The sequence below is a fragment of the Octodon degus genome, unplaced genomic scaffold (assembly GCF_000260255.1).
Source record: "Octodon degus isolate 3935 unplaced genomic scaffold, OctDeg1.0 scaffold00225, whole genome shotgun sequence".
Taxonomy (NCBI): Eukaryota; Metazoa; Chordata; class Mammalia; order Rodentia; family Octodontidae; genus Octodon; species Octodon degus.
In genome coordinates, this window is record NW_004524801.1 from 451,903 (window position 1) to 478,670 (window position 26,768).

Below are 26,768 nucleotides of genomic sequence, written 5' to 3' on the forward strand. Positions count from 1 at the left end.
TCTCTCTCTCTCTCTCTCTCTCTCTCTCTCTCTCTCTCTCTCTCTCTCTCATAGTAGGAAAGAGAGAAAAGGTTAGGAAGGAATCTTGCATTCCAACACCTCACTTGGCTGCCTGACCTTGTTCCTCTTTCCCTCTAGACTGAAGCCCCTCCATTAGCTGGTATCTGAGCCCCAGATACAAAAAGTTTCTAGATCTTTCTGCCCTACTCTGCTTACTAAATGCACAGTTTTCAGCTCACCAGCAAGGTTACCAACCATTTGCTCTAACTTCCTAGCAGAGACATTATTATTAGTAGGAAGACTTTATGTCACAGTCGGTCTCTTTTTCTTTTCATTTTAAGATTTATCATTTACTTACTTCATAAACTTTATGGCCTCCCTGAATACAAGGGTGTCCCCTAATCCTGGGATTGGGAATGTCACAGAGGAGGTGGCATGCTGGTGGCAGTCTAGGGAATGCAATTCCCTTTGTCCCCATGCCTACCAGCCAGCCCACCAGGAGCCCCCCAACCTTCTCCTTGCCAACAGTACTCCTCTGCAGGAAGAAATGATGTCTATGTAGCCAAGCCCATAGAGTAAAATGCACTATTTACAAAATGGGTGCCCACTCTACTATGCTTTCAAGCTCTCTGTAATTTTGAAATTTCATAACGAAATCTTTGAAAGGAGAAAAAGAAACAAGATACTAAGAAGGCACTCAGTAAACACAAGTATTTTGTCTGGAAGATGAAGACATTAGCCAATTTGCTAAGACTTGCTAATCAGGTAAACAGAACAAAGAGAAGAAGGACAGGTCTACATGAGGAGGGACAGCATGCCAGGTGACCTCAGGCCCCCTGCTCCTCACTTGAAACAATCTTGTGGCAGCCAGGACAGGTACCATGATTGCAATCCTACATGGGTTCTACAACAAAGGGTGGGAGCGACCTGCTTAAGGTAGCAGCCTTATAAATGTTAAAAGGTGTGGGAGCCTGGACAAACATGTGGGGTGTCTACCTCCTGGCTCTGTGTTCTTTCCATTCATGGCATACATGAGTGGAAGCCCCTGTTCTGGGACCCTGGATGCCATGCACAGAACAGCCCACCGAAGCAAGTCCCTCAGTCTCTCTGAGCTTGGATTTCCCAGCTGTTGCAGCACTCCCAGTTCCTCTGTCAGAATGGGGAAGCAGGTCGGCAATAGCAGGAGAAATCACACTGCCTGGCCCCACAGAGCTCAGGAGAGGGGCACTCTGCGCCCCCCCTCAACAGGTGCAGGGGCAGGAAAGAGGGTTAAGAGTAGGAAGGTGATGGAAAGGGGCCAGGAGCTAATGGCCAACCCAACTGCTGGGCCCTTCTACAGGGCACTTGGCCATATCATCTCCTCTTAGGAAAATGTTTTCAACAGAAAACTTCTGCATCTTTTTAAAAACCATGTGTCTTGAACAGTGTTAGTAGGTGTTATAGTTTATACCTAGATGTCACCCAAGAACCTCATGTACTTAGGCATTGCTTTTGAAAGGTGGTGGATTATGGGATTTATCCCTGGCTTGCTGTTAGTAAGAGAGGTCTGGTGGAAGAAATGGGTTGGTGGCCTGCTGATGTGACACAGGATCACAAGTACACTACTTTATCATCCCACTGTGGCTTGGTTCAAGTGTGTCCTTCGTGGTCCAGGTGCTAGAAGCTTGATCCCCAGCATGGCAGTACTGAGGTGGTTGGACTTCTAAAAGGTGGGAACTAGCACAAGGAAATGAGGCCATCAGCAGGAATTAATGTAGCCCTCATAGACTCTTGCTTAATTCCCTGGAGAATAAGAAATAAAAGAATAAGCCTGCATCTCTCCAGCTCCCAGGCTCATGAGTCTTCTCCCACTTTCTGCTGCCACCACGATGTCATCACCATGAGGCCTTCCCCAGAGGCCAAGCAGATGGAGCTGCTCTATCTTAAATTTCCAGTCTCTAGCACTAAGCTAAATCAACTCTTTTCTTTATAAAGGGCTTAGCCTCATGTTTTGTTGTTGTTACAATAACAGGAAAAGCACTAATAAAAATACTCATTTTACAGATGAGGACATTGAGGCCTGGGAAATGTAAGTGACCTGCCCAGAGACATACAGCAAGAAGGCAACAGCAAGGTGTAAGCCTAAGAGTCTGACACCCATGCCACATTTAGAACAGTGCCCTGCACAGGAGGGCAGTGGAAAGAAAGACCTTCTCTATGTGTCTGCCTGGGGTCATCTGTGATTGCAGATTTTTATATCTTTCTTCCTGTTTGTCTGTCTGTGCTTGTTTATCCCTCCCTTCTTTTATTGTAAAACACATACCAAAGACAGTAGGCACATAAAATTATTTTACAAAAACAATCCAGGGATCATGTTTCAGAAATGGCAGCTTCCCAATGGCCTGAGCCAAGAGATCAGGGCCAGACACAATCTTTGGTGTGGCTGTAGGTCACTCTTGGGGGTCCGGAGAGGGCCTTGCTCCTACCTGGGGTAGCCATCGCATGCCTAGAGGCCAAGGTTGATGTGAATTCTAGCAAGTGATGCTGGTAAAGATTAGGGGTTTCAATTTTTATTTTTAGCCAGAGAAAAGGTCCTTATAGTGATTGCATCTGATCCTCTCATTTTACAGATTAGGGAACTGAGGCACAAAGAGGAAAAGCAAGGAGGTGGGATCCAAAGCCAGGTTTCAACTCCTGGCTCTGCAGTTTTGTCTGCAAACTAACATAGGAATAAAACACCTATGCAGGCAGCCTACTGGGAGCCCTGTCAAGACAGGACAGTTTCCCACCTTTCCATCTGTCTCCAGAGACCCATGCTCCCTGCAGAACTCAAGTTTGGGGGCAGGCTTTGGGGCTGGTGCTGTTTCGCTACCCAAGATGGAACAGGCCATGGATCAGCAGTCAGAACTGGCCCAGCTCTGGAAGTTCTGGGATAACCGTCAAAGCAGGGTCTGGGATGTTTTGGCAATTCACTCCTCACAATTAGGAACTGGGAGTGAATTTCTGGAAAGCATGAAGGCACAAGCAAGCGATGACATTTGTGAGTGGCAATGTGCAAAATAGGCAGAGAGACACGACAGCATGCAGAGGAACACACAGACGGACCACACAGAGGTGCTGGTGTGAAAGCCAGGAGCGGCGAGGTGGGGATTAGAGAAGAAAGGCTTACTTCAGTAGTTTGATATTACACATAATCAGCTCCTTCCAGTTAACAAAAATCATAGCAACCTCTTTCTCTGTCAGCAGCTCAGACTCCATCAGGGGTTTCTGAAAGATCTACAGTGCAGAAAACGGAGCAGTTCAGAAAGCAAACAGTTAGCTCAAAATCCATACATGCACACACTGATCTGTTTAGAGCAAGGGAAAGAACTTGGGCTGCAGCTTGGCTGGACACCCACCTTCCCACTGCGGACTATGCAGATAGGTGGTTCCCTGCTAGGGACGTGTTATTTTCCAGGGGGAGGGAAGCCAGGTGAGTCTCTGGAGAATGGATCCTAGCTCCACCAGTAAGAAGCTGGGAGCCAGTAAAATGTCATACAGGCCAATTGGGCTGTTACCTCCCATGGGGAGGAAACAGGCTCAGGGACAAAGGTGACACATAGGGATGAGACTATAGCATCTGCTGCCTCTAATAAACAGCTGTGCAAGGGTACTTGGAAATGGCTCCATTGCTTTGCCTCAGCCTCCTGGGCTGGTCATGGACATAGCCAGCATTTTCAGAGGGGCAGTCAAAGGGAGAAGGCAAAGACCTGCTTCTGCATGGTTGGGCAACTTGTAATAAACATCAGATCTCACTGGGACCCCATGGAGTTGAGGCCTCTGCTTACAAGGTGTTTCTTCTCTACAGTCTCAAGGCACAGGGCCTCTCTGGAAGGTTCTTTAGGGGCTGTTTGAAATAAATTTGATACCTGGGAGCCCTATTCCATGAATCCTTATACTGCTGCTGAATCAGGCATATCCCAGGGGACCAGGTTTCAACACATCTTAGACAGCCCATACTGTCTATTTAATAGAAGTCCAATGTTTTGAGTCACCATTTTTTTGGAAGTCACACCACTTCCCATGTGTGTGTTTTTGTTTTTGTTTTTGTTTTTTTCTTTTGGCAGAACCAGGGATTGAACTCAGGCTCTTGTCCTTGCCAGGCAAGCGCTTATTCTACTGAGCCATCTCTCCGGCCCCACTTCCCATGTGTTAGTGGTGGCTTGTAAGTCAGTAACCCAACCTGTACTCTTCCAACACTGGGCAGCCCAGCCATGTCTCTTGTGGCTGTTAGGAATATCCGACGAGATGGTCTCATAGTTTTCAGTGGGAAGGAGGTAGTTTCCAAACCACTAGAGGGCTTTTCAAATAGTAGATTAACCATTAGGTCAGCTCTGTAAATCTATTTCCTAATGTAATGACTCCCCCCATGTTAAGCCAAAAGCTTGCTTTTTCAACAGCCCAACTCTGCATTGCCCTATCCTTCTGGACAGGGTAGATAAGGCCCTTTGATGGTTACCTGGGGGGACAGACCAGATGAGGCACCATCCGAGGCCAGCAGGGCTCATGGAGAAAACATCTTCGTGCTCAGGGACAGATCTGGAGACATTAGCAAGCTGGTCACTATGTCCAGATGCCAACACCAAGGGCCAGGGATGGGATATGACCAGCTCTATGGGACCAACTAGTTGGTGGTTGAGGTGCAACTCTGCGTAGAGGCAGAACTCTCACCTCGCTGCCCACATAGCCCTTTCCATCAACCCCTCTGGAACTCATGTGCCCATTGGCATAACAGGGCTCTGCCCCTCTGTGGGTGTGACTCAGAGCTGAGCACAGGGAAGATATGACAACCTCTTCCCAGGGAAGCCCTTCTGTCATTTGGCAGCCATATACTCCCCCTACATCAGAGTATCCTAGAAACAGTCCTCCGTGGCAGAGTCCCCACCTCTCCCTGCAGTCCCTCCCCCTGATCACCCACAGCTGCTATTACCTCTGTGACCAGCTGCAAGTCATTCACGTAGTTCTCCTCTGTGACAATGAGTTCGTGGATGTATCCTTGTCGTTTTCTTTCAGTTGGAGTCAACATATCCAAGAGATGTAGATCTGAACACCCTGGAAGACAAAACCATTGAGGACAATTAGTCCAGGTCTGGGATTGACAGCTTCACAGTGAAGACAGCCCCAGTCCTCATTCCAGTTGAGCAGTATTATGGGTTGGACTATTTGCCCCTAAAACTGTACCAAAGCCCTAACTCCCTGTACTTGTACATGAGACTTTCTTTGGAATTTGGGTCTTTGTAGATGTCACCAAATTAAAATGAACTCATAGAAATGAGGGTGGGCCCTGATCTAACATGCCTGGTGTCCTAAGAAGACAAGGACACAGAGACAGACACAGAAAAGTGTGAAGACAGAGATGCAAATCAGTGGTGCAGCGGATCAGCGGTGCAACCACTGAGGACCAGTTGTCCTCAATGGGTTTGTCTTCCAGGGTGTTCAGACCTGTATCTCTTAGCTATGTTGACCCCTGACTGAAAAGAAATGACAAGTGATACAGATCACTGGTGCAGCTACTAGCCAAGGAATGCTAGCGATTGCCAGAAACAAAACAGTCAACACAAGAGGCCAGAACAGATCTGCTCAGAGCCCTCAGAGGCAGGTCGCCCTGTCCACACCTTGATTTCACATTACTGGGCTCCAGAACTATAAGACAATAAATTCCACCAAGCTTGTGGTCATTTGTCACAGCAACCTCACAAATGAATATGGACAGCACATTCCTTGTTTGAACCATGAAAATAATGCTGAAAGACTTGGTAACAGAGGGCCAACATTTCCCAACTTAACACTGGTAAGTGCCTTTAATTCCCCTCTATGATAGCATTATTCCCATTATACAGATGAGGAAATTGGGCTTTGCAGAGGTGGACACACCCCAGATTTCAGCTCAGCAATGTCGAAGTTTCAAGAGTTCAACCCTAAAACTTCAGCACCAGAGTCTAGGCTCTAACCCGGACCACCACTGCTGGACCAAACTGCAGCAGGGTACAGAGTTATCCTGAAGTTGGTTTTTGGAGATAATGGCTGTGCTGAGGCTGCTCCCTATTAATCTGGGGACCAGAAAGATGCAGGACACATCTATATCTACAGGAGAGAGGTAGGAAATCTCTCTTGGACACAGATTATGCCCGGCCTCTGGAAGCTGAGCCACAGAGGCACCCCTGTAGCAGCAGACAGCTTACCACAAGGTCTCTGTGGAGGCCAAAGCAGCCCAAGAGAATGGTGACTCCTCCGTGCTGACACGGGCCCTTGCCTCTGCTCACTTCACTTGTTATTTTGGGTTTATGCACTTGGAACACTTGCAGCTTATTGGGTGAGTCGGTCTGCTGCCCCAGATACTCTGTATTAAAGGATAGAGAGACTTGCTTCTCAGGAGCACCCTATATACAGAACTTAACTCATCTCTCTAGGCCAGTGGTTCCCTCCCCTTATTTTTATTTTAAAAAAAAAAAATTTTTTTTTTGGCAGAACCGGGGATTGAAGTCAGGCCCTTGTGCTTGCCAGGCAATCTCCCCTTCTTTTTCTTAGAGATTCTCTATTTAGTGGTGCAAGTGAGATTTGTAGAATAGACAGACTGGGAAGTGTCCCAGATATACATAGGCCTGATTTGCATTTATTTTTATTTTTTGTCCTCCCCTCTTCCCACAACAGGGCATGATGGAGCACAGAAAGAGATCCCTTGCCTGAAATCAGTAGTTCTCAACCTGTGGCCCCCAGACCTGTGGTGTCAGCATCCCTTTGGGATTGTTAGTTATATATTACCAGGCTCTTAGCTAAGTTGACTACTCAGGGTGAGGCCTGGAAATCTGATTCAACAAGCTCTCCAGGTGAGATGTTAAGGTTTGCTAAAGTTTGAGAAGGTTGCTCTGGACAGCCACAGATTCCTTGAGATTCCACCTCCTTTCCCCATGGGGCTTATCTGCACTCATGACTGAGCTAGTCTATGTGCTGGAAGCTTCTTCAAATAGAATGATCCCTCTTGGGCACATGACATCATGGATTCTTGGCAAACGCCTCAGCTGCTCCAGAGATTAGCTCTAGGGCTGCCCAGCCCTAATTTGTTCCCTCTCCTTGCCAGTTGCTGTATAACCTCTCTTGTTAGGACAGGAACATCTCAGGACAGGCTGGAAGATGTCAAGGAAACTGCAGCAATGAGCTGTCATTATATTAACACCTTCCATGCCTTCCCATCTTGGACATTATATAAAGGGCCACTGCCTGGGGCCTGCTAGACTTCCTGAGGTTGTAAGGTGAGCACAAACATTTGAACAGATGGCTCAGAACTGGGTCTCAGCTCAGCTACCCAACAGCCCAGCTCTTCTCCCTGCCCTGAGGTGCTGATCATCTCTTCTGGTAACAGCCACTTTAGTGATGAGTACTCTCGGAGGAAGCCAGGTGTGGTTGCTAACTCACTGCACTCAGCTAGATTCTGCCCAGCTGCTGTGAGAGCTCAGGGCTCTGGAAGCGAGAGCCCTCTCCTGAGGCCTTTAACTTTTCCTAGAAAAGACACCCAGGAAACGCTTCTGAGTCATAGGATGAGCACATCCAGCTGCTGCCCTATTTTTACCCCACTGTCCTGAGAAAGAGGCGGAGGGGCTCAGGACTCTGGCCATTTCTTGTTCAAGAGCCAAATACAGCCCATGAATAGGAGCCGTTTTCCTCTCCTGGACACAGCTTCTGTTGGGGTTTTCAAGACGAGCCCTTCTGTGGGGATATTAGAGTATTAGTGCAGAGAGGCAGGTCTAAATCCACCACAAAAACACTACAGCAGCATTTGCAGTGACACAGTCATCAGGCAAGTAATGGACCCTGGCTGGGCCAGCCCCCTGAGTATCCCTTCAGGTCACTGTTCCCTTGGAGAAGACTGACCGATGCTTTGGGCCTTGCCCCAGTACACATGTGTGAACCACACACACAACACACTCATGCATTTTGCAAGTCACCTCATCAGGTCAAAGCCCCTCTTGAAGTCTGTTCCTCAACTTCATTCATTCTCTAAACAAATGTTTACTGATTTCACACCACGATTCTGTGCTTGGGTACTGGGGATTCTCAGGAAGAAAGACAGAAACCTGCCCTCCAGAACACAGCTTAGAACCCCTGGAGGCAGAGGTCCCCAGCTGGAGGTGGTACTGCCCTCACCAGGTTGAGGTTGGCAGTATCTCCCAGATACACAGGAGATTGAGGGGCTAAGAGCACATTGTTGTTCTTATGACAAGATAGTTGTAGAAATTTGCCAGCCTAGGCCACAACTGGTAAACCAGCCACAAAATAGAAGGCAGAGAACTGCCTATCTCACATGCCAATAGACAGTGTTAGAAACCTGGACAATGGCCCGGCACAGTGGTGCACATCTGTAACCCCAGCACTCGGGAAGCTGAGGCAAGAGGATTGTTGTGAGTTGGAAAGCAGCCTGGGCTACAAAGTGAGCTCAAGGCCAGCCTGGGCTGCACAGCAAGACCCAGGCCCAAAAAGATGGGTGGGGGGAGAGAGAGACAGAGAGAGACAGACAGACAGAGACAGACAAGCAGGCAGACAGACAGACAGACAGACAGACAGACAGACAGACAGACACCTGGACATTTGTACAGTAGTTATTGACAACCAGAAACCAGACCAGGATCACACTCTTCAACAAGGAGGTGCCAGGAACTCAGAGACATACCAAAATGACTGAGGAACTAGAAACAAGGATCTGTCAAAGTGACTGGCTTTGAAGTATAAGAAGTAAGGCCATGGTGTTATGTTGAACTGTAGGGGACTCTTGTCAAGAATTTCTGACACTGTCAGTCAAGTGGAAGACCCAATACTATTATGGACTACTGGACTCTTTTAGAATATTTTGCTGAGTTAACACACCTATGATATTCAAATGACGGAACTAAACAAAAAAGGGGATAAAGATGAATGTCCATTTTGTATCTGTGTATTCAAAATGGTTAGGATAGATATATAGTTACATTCTCTTAATGAATAGAGGGATTTGTTCTAATAGTGTTTGTAAATAGGATATCATGTCTGCATCTTGTACAGCAAATAAGCACTAGGAAGAGAGTATGCAATGTGTTAATTACTGGAACTGTCCTACCAATTTAATTTGAAACTGTCTCATTGCTATTTGGTTCTCAATAAAATTATGGGGGAAAAAAGTGACTGGTTTGCTTTGGATTTTAGCTTTGGCAGAAGATCCAAAGAAGTTCAGTGCCAGAGGTCTCAGATAAATTTGGGCTTCTGAACTGAGAACACCAGGTGCTCAGGGCCAGTTCAGATGGGCCTGTGGACTTCTATGTGGCTGCCTATTCTAAGCAGCTCCAGCCTTCTGTCTAAGCATCTGCAAGGCCAAAACCAGAGCTGGGGGTGTTGAGATCTAGGGTACTGGATGGTGCTGAGGTCTTGGGGTGCTGGCTGGGCCTGGACTGTTTTCTCCAGTGACTTCTACCCTATAGAGGTCCAAATCCCAGCTTTCTGGGAGATCAGTCAGCCTTGATGGCCTCTCTGGGACCCAGAACCTAACAAAAGACAAAGACTTCATGGAGAGATTCGCCTCCACATTACACACCAATCACGCAGACTTGGGCTGGTCTTTCGGCCACCAAACCAATGGGATGTTGTTTAAAGAAATTCTTGTCAGTGAATGCCAGACCAAGAAAACCACAAAGGAGTTGAAAAAGGCATTTTTGAACTCAAAATATCCTTCTTTGAAAATTTAATATTTAGAAAAATAACAATTAAACACAAAAGCTCCATTATTCAAAGCAGGATAAACGGAAAAGACATTTCAAATAAAAGAAGTTTTCATTAGTGATGGAAGGATGTGGGCCTTCTGTCCTTTGGGCAGGATAAACATGGTGTGCTGGTCCCCTTTGCCAGTGAAAAAACAAGAGGATAAAGTAGGTGAAGGATTTTCCATGGACAAGGAGGAGGGATGAGGGAGTCTCGTAACTAAAATTCACTCGCAGCTGAAATAATATTGCAAATGACTCCAAGCAGTTAAAAATGTTCCTTCATTATAGCCCACATAAAATTCCTAATCTGCGTGCCTAAATTTTGTATAATTTTCTCAAACACATTTACAAACTAGAGCGAGCTGTGATGCCCCTTTGGAAGAGTTAGAGACAGGAATGCTAGGGGAAAATATGGGAAAATCTGACCCCCAAAGGTTGTATTGTCCCTCCAACCATTATTCATAACACACAGTAATTTAAAATAAGTCTTAGTAAAAAATCATAAACAAAAGCACTTAGGGTAAAAAGTAGATGTGACTCCTCTCCTCACCCACTCTGTCTTTCCCAACAAGGAGCACAATATCAAGGGCCAAATCATCCCTCACAGCACGCTAGCCACTGTGCAGGGCAAATAAACAGGCCTAGTTCCTGTTTAAAAAAAAAAAAGAGGGAGGGCAAAATATATAATAAGTTGGTCAATAAATATTTATTAAGTTCATAGGAAATCCAAGAAACACAGAGATGGGCAAGAGACCATCCATGTCCTCAGGGAAACTCACAAGCTTGGGAGAGACTTTGAAGGAAAATGAAATTAAGACTAGTAAGCATTCAAAGACAGGCCAGTGGCTGCACTGTGGACTGGGGCAGAGAGCCAGTGGAGCAGGGCCTCTCTGTGCTGGAGGAGGATTATGGACAGACCCTACATGTCCAGGCTTATGGAAAGGCAAGGCCACCATATTTGGGGGGGTGGGCACACTGTAGAAGATAAAGCAGAAGTAGGAAACAGCCACTTTGCAGAGGTCCTTGTGCCAACACTAGAACCTGGTGACACATGTAGAGAGGAGAGGGAACAATATGGAGGCTAGGGCAGCGGCTTCCCTCTCAAGGGCAAGGATTCATGATGTCTCTGGGGGCATTCAGCTCAGTTCCTCTTGCTAAATGTCCTGAGGTCAGCATCTTCAGAATCCTAGACTTCTTGTCTACACTGCTGGTGTCTGGAGGGTTGACCATGGAACCCCTCAGTTTTAGTCTCACCTGCTATGTGAACCAATACATCCAGGGTTGCACTGAATCCTCCTGGAAAAATTAACCTAATTGCACTTCCACAACATCCTGGGCAGTGTGGTCTATGGGGGTGACTACCACCGAGGAAAAGCAAATGAAGCCCAGGTGGTTATGACATGAGCAAGTTTCCTTGGTTAAATTCTATCCCCTCACCCTACAGCTGATGTCTGAATTCCCCACACCCCAAGCAAGGAAGCTGTATGTTCCTGCTTTCATCAGTGTCTGCACTCAACTGGAGCTCAGCAAGGGTGAAGTGGGCCAGGTCCTCATCCTGCACAAGCCTGTGAGCTGCTGGTGGCTCCAGCATCCCTGGCCAACTTCTGTCCTCACCAAGCAGCAGGCTCCTCTAAAAGGGCCCCACTGCAAATTGTCATCAGTCCTCAGACTTCAGAGATGCAAATCCTTAAGATCCGATTTTTATGGGGTTTGGAGAAGCTGGTGAGCACAGACAGCAGATGCCATTCAATGGCACGAAAGAGCATGCCCATGTCTTCCCGAGCTCCACCATTCCTCTCTGGCCTGTCCTAGACCCACAGAGGCCCACTCAGCCACACCCAGTCACCATCCAGAAGCTTACAAGTGCCAGTGCGGCTTCCAGATAAGCTGCATATTCTTCCAGGAAGGGTAATCCAGTCTACACGGGTTGCCAGGCAGTATAATGACTGCTGAGAAGTGATGAAAAATTCATCCCAGAATAAATCATCTCTTTATTTGCCATAAATACAAATGCTGGGGTGGGGGGAGAGACATCATTTACAGCTTTACAATTGACGCAGGAATCCCTGGCATGGGTGTTGGTCCCTTTTCGGTATGCATTTTTTAGCTCATGCTTGGCTCCATTTATGTCGCCACCCATGTTTTTTTCTTTCCTCCCAAGTCCCTGCTTTAGATGTGCCTTCCCCTGCAGGATTTCGGGTATCCTTAGTAGCTGCCACATATAAATCCTTTGGGTACACAGACAGATCAAGGTGTTATAATAGAAGAACATTTTTTTATTGGAATACAAGGGAAGAAGGCAGTAGTTTTTATTAGAGGGGCGTAGAATATTTTGCAGAGGAATCTGAGTTGGATTTTGTGATGCTAAACACATCCCCCAAAGTTGAAGAGTTGGAGATTTATTCCACTGTTGAGAGGCAGGACCTTCAGGAGTAATTAATATTGATTTGTCAGGAGTGAATCTGAATTCCTGTGAAAATGATGCATCCAGCCCCATTCCCTCCCACCCTTTGCCTGTAGGGCAAGGCAGGAAGGCCCCTGCTACACATTCCTGTATCCTGGAGTCTCAGCTTCTAGAATTGTGTCAAATAAGTTTCTTAGGTGACAAGAAGGTGATTAGTCTCTGGTATTCTGTTATAGCAACTCACAACAAAGGAAGGTGCCATCAAGGAAATATCAGAGGGTGGGTGATGGAGGGTTCAACTACAGAGGTCTAGTGGAGTAAAAAGGGAGTCAGAGTGAGGCACTTGGAGCCCCAAGAACAGGTGGGAAGAAGGAAGCAGATTCTAGAAACAGTGAATGATGAGCACTGACACTGAATGCCAATCTGACCTCACAGTTCCAGACACTATGTGTGGATTATCCAATTGATTTCTCACCAATAATCCTATGCAGTAATTACTGTGACAGCCCTTGGAGCATATGAGGAAACTGAGGCCCAGAAGAGTTAAGTAAGTTGACAAAGCCTCAGGTCCTAAAGGCAGGTGGGGCCTGAGCTGCTTGCCCCAATGATTCCACCATCATGCCTCCTGCTTGGCCTATAACCTGGTGCTTTAATATCCTCGAGCTGCCAAATGGAGCACCACAGCCCAGGGCAGCTGAAAAGAACATAAATGGAGTCCCTCTTAGTCCTGCAGCTTGGAAGTCTGAGATCAACGTGTCCACAGGCTGGTTTCTTCTAGGCCTCTCTTGTGCGCTGCACCTTCTCGTTGTATCCTCATGTGATCTTGTCTCTGTGTGTGCAAATCTTTGGCAGCCTCATGTGTCCCATTTCTTCTTATAAGGACATCAATCTGATTGGATGAAAGCCCCACCCAATGGTCTCAGAGTAATTTAATTATCTTTTTTTAAAGACACCATCTCCAAGTGTGGTCCCATTCTGGAGGTACCTGGGGTTAATCACTGGGAGACACAACTGAGTCCACAGTAGGTAGGGAGCACCGTTGAGAGGTTTTGGTGGCAGAGTCAGGGGCATTTGGGCCTTATTTTGGAAGATCACTATGTATAGCACGAGGACCTTTAAAAATCCCAGAGTCCCTGCTGTACCCTGAATGGCCAAAGGAAGAGCTTGATATCCATCACTGGCAAAGCTCTCATGTGGCCCCAGGATACATCTGAGAGGACCCTCATCAGAGGAAATGTGGCCTAGAAATCAGGGCACTAGTATGAAGAGGGAGAGTAATCTGGAAACTAGATCAATCTGGGCATGAGGACTTCTGCAATTGCTCAACCAAATCCGGCCCAATGCACGTCACTCAAGCTACTGTCCCGGGGCTCTGAGAACTGTGGCCACAGAATATTGTCCCTCTGATGATAGTTTTAGGCCACTCCACTCAAGGCCCTCATTTTCTGGATGGAACCACAGAGTTCAAGAGATACAGTGGCTTCCCTGAAGGTCTCAATAAATGGAATCAGGAGGAAACCTTCAGGTTTTCACAGGGTGATCCTCATGCCCTTCATTTCCAGAAGCTTCCTATAAGGACCGGCTGAGAGGACACGCTTGTTCATGGAGCTCAGGGCTGTCAGTGCCATCTGAGTCAAGGCAGATGGGTCTTCTCCAAATAACTGACTGAGCGACCTTGGGACAGCGCAGTGTATGGAGGCTCTGGAGCTTTGCAAAGGGCACGTGTACTTGCCATCACACAGGGCGTTTCTTCAGAAGGGTGGCTGAGCATGGCCTGGTCCCCATGGTCTCTCTTGAGCATGGCAAAGGGACCTCACTGGAACACAAGACTCCTGACCGGGATACTTTTCCTGCTGTCTCAGCAACTGCATAGATCCGCCCAGGCCCTGCTTTGGTGCCGCTTCCACTCTGGTGGGGGAGACAGAAAGCCAGACACAACATGCGCATGAACAGGTCATATGTAGGGTGGTTACAGGAATGACGCAGAGCAATTAGAGCTCATTGCCTGCTTTAAGGTCTTTTCTTGAGGATTTTATTTTTTTACTTTTTTTTCCAATAGGGTGCCTTCTACTCAGTTCTGGGCTGTGTTCTAGGCTACTCAAAGGGAGGAAAATGCAAGTTGGGAGGAAGAACAGAGGTGGTAGAACAAGGTGAGGGTATGTCCAGAATAATCCCCACCAACATTTCCTGAGCAGCTCCCAAGAGTGAGGTGCCATGGGGGATAGGCAAGTATGGGGGGACTCTGTTCTCTGATGTCTGGTCATCAAAGAGATAGGCGCCCCAGTGACAACTCCGCAAGGAAGGGTGCCATCACTACATCCCCCACCCCCTCTGTGAGTTTCTCAGTGGCCTGGCCCCCAGTGAACTTGCCCTCTTCTGAGGGAGCTGAGTGTCCAGTATTCATTGTTCAGCCTCTCTAGCTACTTATCATGATGTATGCTGAGGAGTTCAGAAAACAGCTGAGTCAATGTGGCAGGAAGGCAGAAGGGGAGAGTGAGGGACAGCGGACTGGTGACCTGGGAAGCTTCTAGGCTGGCAAGATCGCCCGGATGAGGCTGGGTAATGGAGAGAACCATAGCGCCAAGCACAGCACACCACCTGTGGACTGGATGGTGCCACACAGGAGGCTTGGGGCTCAGCTGAGGCTGGGAGGCTGAGTTACAAAATCACTAAAGCTGGGAAGCTTCCACATCTGTGCCACCCACACAACCACTTCCTCCTGATATAGGTCCAGGATGCCACTGAAGGTGGATTCCGATTCTCATAAGGACTCCTGTGCAGGTTGGAGAAGTTTTCAGGAGGACAGACGGTTAGCTACGGGGGCCACAAAAGCCTAGAATTTTGTGAAAGGTCATTATCACAACCTGAAAGGCAACAGAACTACAACATAGCCTAGATCCTGGAGATCAGCTCTACAATGGCTCCCACCTCAGTCTTCACTTCATCAACCTAAAGGGGAGGCCTAAGAAGTCGTCTGTGAGGAGGTGATGGTCCAGCTGAGCACAGACAGGAATAAAGACAATGAAGGCATGAGGGCTGGAGAGCAAAGGGGCAAAGCAGGCAGGGTCGTGCAGATCAAGTAGATTTGGGTCTTATATTACAAGGACTAGAACTCTCCTTAATTATTTTGAGCAGAAGTAGGGTAGCCCTCTGCCCTCAGCATGGAGAGGTGCCTGGAGGTGAGTATGGGTACAGATTGACCCGGGAGAAGGCTGGTGCCATCCCTATGGAAGGCAGGATGCACTGTTGTCCCATGGGCCTTTGCACTTGCTGTTGCTTGAGTTGATCTTCAAAGGACTCCTTCTGAGTCAGCCATGGTCAGCCATGGTCAGCCACCCCACGTCACCTCTTCAGAGAGGGGCCTTCCTGGACCATCCCCTCTACTTGAGTGTCAGCCCTTGGCAATGCTCTGTCCTGTTTTATCACAAGGTAAGGTAGCTGCTGATGTTTCTTCCCACTCCTATCAGCTCCTCAAGCACAGCATCCCATCTGCTCATGTATCACAGGAGCAGCAGGAAGGGGAGCCCTGGACAGGGCAGCCCCTCCTGGTCACCAGCAGGAAGGGAGGGAGAGGGCCAGCTGGGACAGATGTACTTCTACCCCCTGGAGGAGGCTGGGTTGAAGGTTCCCACTGGAGACTGAGTCCCTGGAGGCTGTTACTGAGGCTTCAGAAATGTGTGGCCTTCCCACGGGGCTTGGGACTCCAAGGCAACGCCTGAAGTGCCAAGAGGCTTCCTTGGCTGCGCGTGCTATGCTGGGGCAGATCGGCATCCTGGGCTCTGCTGGAGGCCAGGCAAACAGAGCAGAAGAGTTCAGGGCACAGCCTTCTCAGGGTGTATGTACTGGGGCAAGGAATGAACTTCCCAGGGTCCTAAATGTGCTGCTCTGGAGACACCACTGTGGGGAAGCACACGTCCCTTTGTAAACCTCATGATTTCTTTAAAAAAAAAAAAAAAAAAAAACCAAACACCTAGTCCCAGCATGTGTGGGGGGTCTGTGGAACGTTCCATTCTTTGCTGGCAAGGGAACACAAGGCCACAGAAGACTATGATGAAAAATAAAGGACCCAGTGACTCAATGCATTTGTGACAGGTTTATTGTGGAGCACTGCATGAGCCTGCCAACACAGTCCACAGACGTGACATTTAAAAACCTTGCCCAGTCCATTTTCCTGCTGGCTGCCCCACCATCCACTGTGTGAAACACAGGCAGCTGTCCACATCCACCAACAGCCTGCACAGGAGGCACTGGCCTTAAGGCAGATGGCCATGCGAGTCTCAGGATGCTGGGAGGACACTTTCAAGGGCCTCCTGCTGATGGAGGAAAGGGGCTGTGATTTGTGTACAAATTAGTGGGACAAACCTGCGATGAGATGTCTGAACACTTTAAGGGAAGTGGTCCAATCTTGCTCTGAAATCCTAAGCTATAAGAGCACGGTTTCTGATAGGTCTTTAAACATATGGGACCCACCTGCTGCCTTGGTTTCCTACAAGGAGGCAAGCAGGACACCACTGGATTGGGTCTACAAGCTCCCCAACCAGGCACACATTCCCTTCCTTTCCCAGAACCACGAAGCTGCATCTTTGCGGTGCTTGCATTCTGCTAGGTCTTACTACCTCTCCAAATGTGAGGAAACTGAGCATCAATAACTTAGCCAACATCATCCAGCAGGTGAGTGCTGGAGGTTAGATTTGAACCCTTGCTTTGAATATTCAGCGCTCAGGATATGGCTGTTGTTTTCCCTCCTGGGTCACCATCACCCTAGAGGCAGCACCTTGTAAGGACAATACAATGTTCCAAATTTGAATGGAGTAAAATTAAAATTAAACTGAGTATGTTGGTAAGTAGTGTTACTATATAAGTCATCACCCGCTTCTGGAGTCAGCCAGGAATGGAAATTTGAAAGATATAGTTGGCGCAGGGCAAGGGCACCCAGGTATGCCTGACTTTGGAAATTTGCCTGCAGCCAAGGACTAAAGGTTGAGGTGACTGGTCTGATGTCTGTCTTGAGAATGTGCCCCAATTTGTGGAATCTTTCCCACCCGCTCCAAATGCCCACTGTGATCCCAGTGGCACAGGAGCCACGCCAGGGAAGAGGGACCCATTCCCATCTTTAAAGACTCAGCCCCTGAGTCCCTACAGGCAGGGGCTCAGAGGTACTAGGGACAACAGGACTGCTACACTTCTCAAATGGCAAGCTGGAAAGAGGACCAACCAGGGGTGTGAAGTCTGCTTTGAGAACATCTCCCTGTTTCGCTAGACCCCCAGTGCCGAGAGTAAGATTTGTGCTCAACTTTATCTAGGCTCTCGATGCCATCAAGTAATCTCAGGAAGCATCCCCGCACCCCCCATCGTCCCCATTTCCTTCTGCATCTCACAAATGGGAAGTGTGCAAGAATGCGGGTGACAGACAGAGGCTAAAAAGAGAAAGGGAGCACATAGGCATGTGAGGGGAAACCCAGGGTCCTCACGGCAAGGACAGGCAGACCACAAGGCTTCCCTCTTCTGAGTCAGGGCTCATAGAACTATTACAAGAGGAAAAACTGTCCATGTTAAAAAGTATTACAGGTGGAGTCAAAGGGAGGGATGCTTCCTCTTGGAGGCTTGGAAGATCACTTGGAAATGGACAACAGCTGTCAGCCTATCAGGACCTTTCACAGTGCTATTTGCTTTTTGGCTGAACCCTGACCTCACCACTCAACCTGAAGATATTAAACATTTAATTTACCAGCAAATCAGTCTGTCTCTCTGTCACACACACACACACACACACACACACACACACACACACACACACACACGGCTGAATGCTGACACAAAACAGTAACAGGTAGCTTCTAAGAGGCTGCACATAACAGCAAGTCGCATGGATACAATGAATACAGCTTACACATGATGCTCACTTTTTGTGAACTGAATCATAATTTCAAAATTTCTGGGAAGCTTTCAACATAAAAACAGAATCATAGAGAGGCTATGGACCCCCTGGAAATGGATTGACTAACTGCCTATCAGGAAATACTCTATAAGTCTAGTTTTTGCGTGTGTGTGTGTGTGTGTGTGTGTGTGTGTGTGTTTTAAAGGAAACTCTGGATGAACTGAAATATTAACAGAAGCTACCACCTTATCATGTTTCCCTCTTTCACCAGATCAACAGTATCAGACATTTATTTTTTCTATCCATATTTAGGACCACTGACATTCAATGTGGTTTCCATAAAAATTCTCTTAGATATTTTTGGAACTAAGAAAATGAGTAGGATCCACTTATACATAAATAAATAAATAAATAAATAAATAAATAAATAAATCACTCTTAGAAACTGTTTTCAGCTTATGAGGAAGCAGGGTAATTTGTGCTCAACCCCCAAATGTCACCTGAGGTCTGGAGGTTGTTCCTCTAACCCTGCCAGGAGTGGAGAGTCTGCCAACATTAAGGTCTCTGATCCTCAGTTTCCTTATGTCAAATCAACAAGAGATTCCAAGGACATTAGTGCTTCTGGGAAGTTGGCATCCAAGGAAAATGAAAACCTTAGAGACATCTGAGGGTGACATGGTGTGTGTCAAGAATCTGGACTGTTTTCTACAGTCTTTTGTTCAGTCCACTCATTCAATAGGCATTTTTGAGTATTAACTTACCACGTGCCATATGATACATGGGTACTGAGCTGAGCCATGTGAAACTGCTGTCTTTATGGGTAAGAGATAGCAATGTCAGGAATTTTGTGTGGTAAAACCTCCTAGTTCAGGAGATTTCCTAAGCTAGTGTCATTAATTTTTTTCTCCTGATGGTGTCACGACCTTGTGGTAACCAATTCTGATGCATAATTCACTCAGCATTCGGGATGGGACTCTGGTGCTCCCTACCTAGGTTTCCTTCCAGAGACAAGGCAGCGACATTTCTACCATGCGTTAATGCTTATAATTTTTGCGGGGGAGTGCTCTTTTTAAGACATGGTCTCACTATGCAGTTCAGGCTGGCCTTCAACTCACTATGTAGCCCAGGCTGGCCTTGAACTTGCAGCAATTCTCCTGCTTCAGCCTCCTAAGTGCTGGGATTACAGGTATGTGCCATGACGCCTGGTTTATTTTGTAACTTTTAAAAGGGAGGAGTCCTTGTTTTAGAACAATTTCTTCCAGATGTCCTTTCATGCAAAAGGTGACTCACACGTGCACAATGAAGGTGACTTGACTCTGTTTGGGCTGTCTGTACACCGCTGGAACAAACCTCTAACCCAAGGCTACTCACAGCGACCAGTATGAAATTAAAGGATTTAATGATGGGTTGCTTTTGTTTAACAAATGGTTCAAAAAACAAAACCTGACTTGCTAAAGGAGCTCTCTCACACCTATTCCCAATTTATTTAGGAGCTGCTTTCTTTCTCTTTTATTCACCAGCTTTCCTGAGAATGACTACAACAGATGAATTTAGTGTCACACTACAGAGGATGTGGAGAATAACCAAAATTATGAAACACAAAAATCAAGGTTTTGGGATATTTTTTATGTGTTACCAGGGCCATCCCAGTAGCCACCAGTGGAGCTACCATTTTTAGCCAGGGGCAACTGAGTGACTGACTAGGTGACCACACTTCAGCACTGGTTACATTTGGAGCCAGATCATTCCTTTTTTGGGGGGAAGAGGTACTAGGGAACTGAACCCAGGGCTTTCACTGAGCTATATCCCTACTGTTATAAAATGTTTTTACTTTGAGACAGGGTCTAAATCTGTAAGTTGTCCAGGTGAAGCTTTAACCTGGGGGCCTCATTCCTCAGACTCCCAGTGTTGAGATGACAGACACGCATTACACGTGGCCCAGATCACTTTGTCCTGGAGGCTGTCCTGTACCTGACACGATGAGGAGGAGCAGCAGCCCTACCCCTAGCCTGCTACCATCTTTTTATCCACTTACTAGATGCCAGAATCACCCCCAAGGCTGAGAACCATTGTCAGGTGGATACTGAAAAACCAATGCAAAATGAATGAGGGAAAACATGTCAGTTTCACAAACGGGGGTGGGAGGGGTGGGGAGGAATAGAAAAGGAATGTGGGAGGAGAGGGGAAGGGATAGAAAAGGAGAGGGAGGGAGAGGAACAGGGAGGAAGGGAGAAGGACGGAGGGAGAGAGACAAAGAGACAGAGACACAGAGACAGAGAGACAGAGAGAGACAGAGAGACAGACAGAGACACAGAGATAGAGACAGAGAGATTACATACTATTACCCACCTTGACAACTGCCAAACTCAAGACTATGGAAGGAACCCTGCCTTATGGAGACAAAGGAAACCTGGGGAGGAGAATGGGGCCTGCTGACTGGACTATGCTCTAAAAGGGAGTGGGTTGGGAAACAGAAGAAGCTCCAGCCCGCCTCCTCTGGGCCTTTTAAATTCCAAAAGCTACTTCTCTCCCTACTGCATCTGGCTCCTCCTTATTCTTCAGGTTTCAGTTCCAACAGCACTTCCTCCTGGAAGAGTTCTTGATCCTTTCCTTACAACACCCTCTGGCCACCTGCTCCAAAAGGTCTGAGTAGTGTGCCTTGCATCTGCACTTCTCCTGGCTTCATTATTCATTACACACACACACACACACACACACACACACACACATCATCCTTACACATATATATGGATTTGGGGAATTTGGCTTTCTGCTTGTTCCTACCATTAGAATATAAATCTCATGATGACAGGAACCATACTCTTCCCAGAACCCAACAGATGGTAGATACATTGCTGAGGTTTGCTGAATTGAGAGGAAAAAAAAAAAAATCACTTTTCAATAGGGGAGATCCAATAAATGAGGTTTATGAGGCTAGAATCAAGCACGTGATCACTGTCACAAATGCATCATCAGAGTGCATGCTGATTGTCTTTGCAGAGGCAATGAGACCAGAGGGTGCCAGCCAGGAGCAGACTGTGAATAAAACATGGACAATATGCAAGTTTCTGTCATTGCCCACACATATCTTGAGTGTTTATCAGTCCCTTATTGGTATACAACTTTTGGAAAAACATTTTATATTCTGAGCCAAATCACACACTTACCAATGTGTCAACCACATATGCTGAAAGCTCAATGAGATAACTGAACACTAAACTGGGTTGTAGAGTTCTGTGCTTTGAAACCAGTATGATAAGAATCAACCTTTTACCTATTGCTGGGGAAGTAGCAAGGGTGGGCTATTCAGAAGGACCGGTGAGAGTCGGATGATGTCTGTATTTCAGAGAGCACACCCCATCATCAACATGTGGTCAGCAGGCCAACTGCTGACAGCTGGTCACTGCTGCCAGGTTCCAACATCAAGAACACAGAGACATTTCCATCTAACTTTTATAGGAAGAATTTAATTATCTATACATGTAACTAATTCAAAAGGTTGTATTACAGTTGTTAAAGCCGCAGGTTTATATATTTATATATTTTACATTCATATCCATGAAAATACTGAAGCGCAAGTGGACAAGGAGGAGCTGCCCTTGTCCTCTGCACCATGAATGGAGGAGGACCTCGACATAGCTGGGAGCACAGCGTCTCTGAGAGACATGAACACAGAGGGGACAACAAGTTACAGAGTCATTAGGACAGCTAGATTGTGCTTGAGGCTTCCCCCACCCACTTTCTGTGCTGTCAGCAACAGGCATTTTTATTGAGCGCTTCCAACTAAGTGTTTAAAAGACAAACATGGTTTTAGCCACAACACAGCTAACACATAAGCGGACCATGAGCTCCATTTCATATTAATCTGTAGAAATTCCACAGTCTAGTTAAAAAATGTAAACACTGGAAATTAATTGCAGGGAAACTTCTATACATTCTTTCTTGTCAAGAAAATTACTTGCTCAAAATATATCACTCCATGAAAAGCAATTGGAATAAAACCTCATGTAACAGAATAAAAAACACTGTAGATATTGTTGATTGGAATAACCTCAGTGGTGTTGTCTACTGAGTTATGGTATGAAAACACGCAAAATTAAAAACCCCAAACAAAACACCAACTCAACTAGATAAATCTGAGACCAAACAAAAACACAGGTGCTTTCTCATGTGGCTACAAGGTCACTGTGCAAAATAAAATTAATGCGATATGATTAGAACATCATACAATGTAACAGGGTTTGCCACGGAAAGAACTCTTTTCTTATGTACAAGATGTATTACATGCTCAACAAGGTACATCTGATACACACAAACAAGCACAAACACCTTCTGTTTAACTGGGCTCATTCTACAAATCTTCAGAACAGATACACTAAACTCTGCATTTCTATGGCGGGGCTGGGCGTGGGGGGAAGCCCCAAACTACACAATTTAGTTGGTAACACTGGACAAAAATGGAAAAATACATCAAGTCTCAGATTTATGGACATTTGGAACAGGTTTTAATAGCACATGCAGCATTCCTTGATAGTGGGTCTTTTTGCAAAACCAAAATAGCAAAGAAGTAATTAATTGATTGATTTTTATTAAAAGTCTAAAATATTTATTCAAAAATATCTTTAAACTATTGAAAGCACCTGTGCAAAGGTGGGGGAAGTCAATTTGAGTAACTAGGAAAGCCACAAAAGGACCCACTACCCTGTGTATTTTTTAATTTTTGCTTCTATCTCTGCAAATAATAACTCAAACATTGCGATCACATGCAACTATGGTAAAATGAGGTAAACTGCTCTGCAGTGAGTTCTTCTACTCAGAAGGCAGTAGGTGATCATGCTGGAAGTCACATGATCAAGGCTGCATCTCCCATCATCCCTCTGGGCAGTGATATGGGATAGTGGGTCTCTTTGAGGACTTTCAAGCCTGAGGGGGGGATGGACAACATATGATTCCTAGAAAAAGGAGGAAAACAACACATAAGCAAAACAAAACAATGAGCAAAATTCAAGCTAGGAAAATGAGTCAGGCATGTAAACAGCATGGTGCCAAAATGATAAAAAAAAAAAAAAAAAAAAAAAAAAAGAAAAAGGAAAGGGGAAAGGGGAGGGAGGGGACATGCTACAGAAGGAATGAAAATTAAAAGGAAACAAACAAATAAATAAAAACCAAAACCAAAACAACCCCACAAGATAAAGTCTTGCATTACAGAAGGTCTTCAAAGAGACTGTTGCGAATGCAGCAGTGGTCTCGCTTTAAGTTCTGCAAACACAGCTCAGCAGAATCAGAGCAATGCTGCATGTTTTACTGGAAGGTATCAGAGAGGAGGAACTTTGCCGCCAGGGCACTTACATTGCTGGCTGGGGTCCATGTCTGTGGTCAGCTTCACATAGTTGGACGGGAAGAGCCCCACTTGCCCGTTGGCTTCCCCTTTCCACCAGTCAGGGTCCTCCTTGTTGAGGACATTGATGATTTGGCCCTTGTTGAAGGCCAGCTCGTCGTCATTCTGAGCCGTGTAATCATACATCCCGATCACCTGGCACACTGCAGGAGACAGGGCTGGGTGAGCAGCTGCCCACACTGGCCAGCCCCTCGAAGCCAGCAGCATTCTTATGGGCCATTTTTGCCCTTTCAGAAGAGGATATAATGAAGTGGAAGTGGCCTAAAGGGGCTTCTCACAGTGTGGGGAATAGAGGAAGGTGAAGGATTAAAAATCAAGACGACAGCAAAAATTTCACACTGCTTTAGTTTTGGTTTTTTTTTTTTTTTTTTAACATCTTCCGCCTTTTCATATTTACTGGTCAGCAGAAATGTTAATGATAATTAAATCTTTCCTTTTGAGAGGGGTGGGACTCCCCAGTGCTGACTCTGGGAGACTGAACGACCCCTGCCCAGCTCTGCTGCACAAGATATACAGCAGGGGACCAGGGGACACACTATCATTGAACTCAGGACTTTGAACTGTACTGGGGATTGAACTCAGGACTTTGCGTTTGCCAAGCTGGTGCTTATGCCACTGAGCTATTTCTTTGGCCCTTCCCTCCACTTTTTTTTATTTTGTTTTGTGCAGGGTCTCACTACGCAGCTCGAACTCATAGTGATCCTGTTTTCAGCCTCCTCAGTGCAGGGATTACAGGTGTGCACCACCAAGCCTGGACTTGGTCACTGGCTCAACCCACTCAGGGGCGGGGCCAGCATGGCACATGGTGCCAGGGTTGGAATCCTGGCCCCTGCACTTGCCTAAGCAGGCACTTAGTCTGCTGAGCTATCTTGCCAGCACTCTTCCATCCACTTTTAAAGGTGAAAAATAATTATTATGTGACCTCCAAAAACTTTCAAATTGTATTTAAAAAGATTATTTTGTATCAGGTATGGTGGCACACAGTTGTAATTCCAGCTCTCTGGGGGAGTCTGAGGCAGGAACCTCAGAATTTCAAGCCCACTTTGGGCAATTTAGCAAGACTTTGTTAAAAAAAAAAAAAAGAAAATGGCTCAGGTTGTAGCGCAGTGCAAAGGCCTTGTCCAATCCCCAATGAGAGAGAGAGAGAGAGAGAGAGAGAGAGAGAGAGAGAGAGAGAGAGAGAAGAGAAAAATTCTGTTGCATAGTTGCACTGTAAAAGAAATTTCCACATTCAAGAATAACTTCACCTTTTCTTTAAAAGGAAGTGAAATCATTCTCTTTCCCTGGCATTTCTTCACTTTGCCTAAGTCTATACCATAGGTCATATCACTTCTCCAACTAATCTGATCACTGTAAGGTTCAGGGTTTCACACTCCCCAGCAAAGCCATCTCTGTCAAGGACTTCTGTGGTGACAGTGGAGGTGGGCAGGGTCACCACCAGGTCTACCCAGGGCACAGCAGATCTGCTGGTACCCTTCCCTCTGCCTATACAAGGCTTCTGCTTAAGCAAAGAGGCCCTGCTGGAGTCAGAATTCCTTCATAAAATTTACCAACCCTTTACTTTTTTGCCAAGGCTGCCAAGCTTTAATCTGATTTCACTGAAGATGCATGGCCCAGACATTTAAACACAAGGTAATGAAACAAAAATTTCTGTGTTCCCCACAGATGCCACCCAAGGATTAGCGGCTTCATGACCCAAACAGAAATCAGCTCCCCACCTCTACCCTCTCACAAATATTACTGAAGCATCTAATTTAGTCCCTTAGATCAGAAAATAGCTGACCGGGTCAACAGCAGGACTCTAAGAAAAGTGTGCAAAACATCCTGCCAACACAGCGAGGACCCTCTGTTCACAGTAAATGGCACCGGGGAGTTATTCTGGGTTCTGTGAACACTACATTACAACAAACAGACCCCCAGGGCCTCCAGGTCAATCTTCTGACCTATGTAGACCCCAGTCATTTATTTTTAGGAGCCCCTTTCTGTCACCTCGCCTGTTAGCCCAAATCCCAATTTAAATAGCTGGAAGGAAATCAACAGAAAAATTTGGCTTTAAGGCCAAAGCATTCATGATTCCTTCAGGAGGAGAACTGCAACAAGGGGTCTGTTGTGCCCAGCACAGTCAAGCTACTTAGATATTTGGTCCTTTTGAAAAACATATTCCATATCCATTAGCTGGGTGTCAATCCAGGCAAGTATAACAAGTGCTTAGAGCACATGTGGAAAACCATCTAGATATTTAATGAGACCATTGAATGGAAAAGCAAAAGCAACATACAGATCACTGTCCAAGGAGACTGCATACCCCTTACCTGCTGGCAATGCCGCTGACTTGGGGATCTCTGTTGGAGTGATTTTGCTCGTCCCAGGGCTTAGAAGTTTGACATAGTTAGCTGGGAACCAGCCTATTTGGCGTTTTTTCCCACGTGCCTGATAAAAAAATAAGTATATCAAACATTTTAAGAGATTCATCTTCTTTTGTGAAACAATTTGCTTTGTAGCAGAGAACTAATATAAAATGTACATAGCAATGAAACACAAAGGGCATTAGCGGTAGAATCTATGATCACTAAACCATGGACACCAAAAATTCTAATTGTGGCAGCTACTGGTCAGCCAAGCCTGGAATACTTTTGCTAAGGGCTGGATCATGAATTTAGGATACTGTGTGGTGCATCTAATGCAGAGTTAGTTAACACTTGGCTGCTACTTTCAGGTAATACAACGGTTATGCTTAATGCCAACGTTAAATATGGGTCTTAGGAATAATAATAATAGTAATAATAATAATACTGGCCATCAACAGCGTGCTTTTTATGAGCAGGGCCCCATATGAAGTACCTTATGTGCTTTTATTCACATAATTCCAGAAGGACATTTATTGTCAATCTCTCATTGAAGAGTGAGGCTGAAAAAATGATAGTCCAAAGGCTGCAGACATGCGTATCTGTGCTCTTTCTTTCCGGTAAAGACACCCTTAGGTGCACAGCAATGTTAGGTGCATGGCAATGTACATGCAGAACACACAGAGCACAAGGAGTCTCAACCTGATGCTGCTTTCAAAGAGCTCCAGGACCACTCGATAGCCTATAGCCACATTTTACATTTCCACTCCCTTCTCCTTTACTTCAGTCTGATTCAACACAAGATCCATTTACTTCATGTATAAATGCTGGTTGCCTAAAGGGTTAGTATATGACCTGAGGAACTTATGGTAAAGTTAGTGAGCCAAGACTTACAGTTATAAAAAGATTGTAGTGAGGATCAGGAGCAGAGCTATGACTACCTTTCTACATATCACCCAAAAGAGAACTCAAAATTACATGCTTACGCATGCACATACAC

The 26,768-nt window shown here is 46.1% G+C and overlaps 1 protein-coding gene across 4 annotated transcripts in view; it reads right to left on the reverse strand.

Moving 5' to 3' along the window:
• The window catches only part of Itsn1 (intersectin 1), a 236,490-nt gene that overhangs the window by 22,853 nt on the left and 186,869 nt on the right, over positions 1–26,768 (reverse strand). For 3 of the 4 annotated variants that reach the window (XM_004645331.2, XM_023705568.1, XM_023705567.1), the window contains 3 exons: positions 25,736–25,853; positions 23,375–23,566; positions 21,473–22,977 (listed from right to left, as the gene is read on the reverse strand). In XM_004645331.2, coding sequence (XP_004645388.1) covers positions 22,976–22,977; positions 23,375–23,566; positions 25,736–25,853 — 312 coding nt within the window. In that variant the 3' untranslated portion in view covers positions 21,473–22,975. Of the gene's footprint in view, positions 1–3,148; positions 3,256–4,948; positions 5,071–21,472; positions 22,978–23,374; positions 23,567–25,735; positions 25,854–26,768 lie in introns of those variants that run through there. The other variant, XM_023705571.1, reaches the window with a different exon arrangement.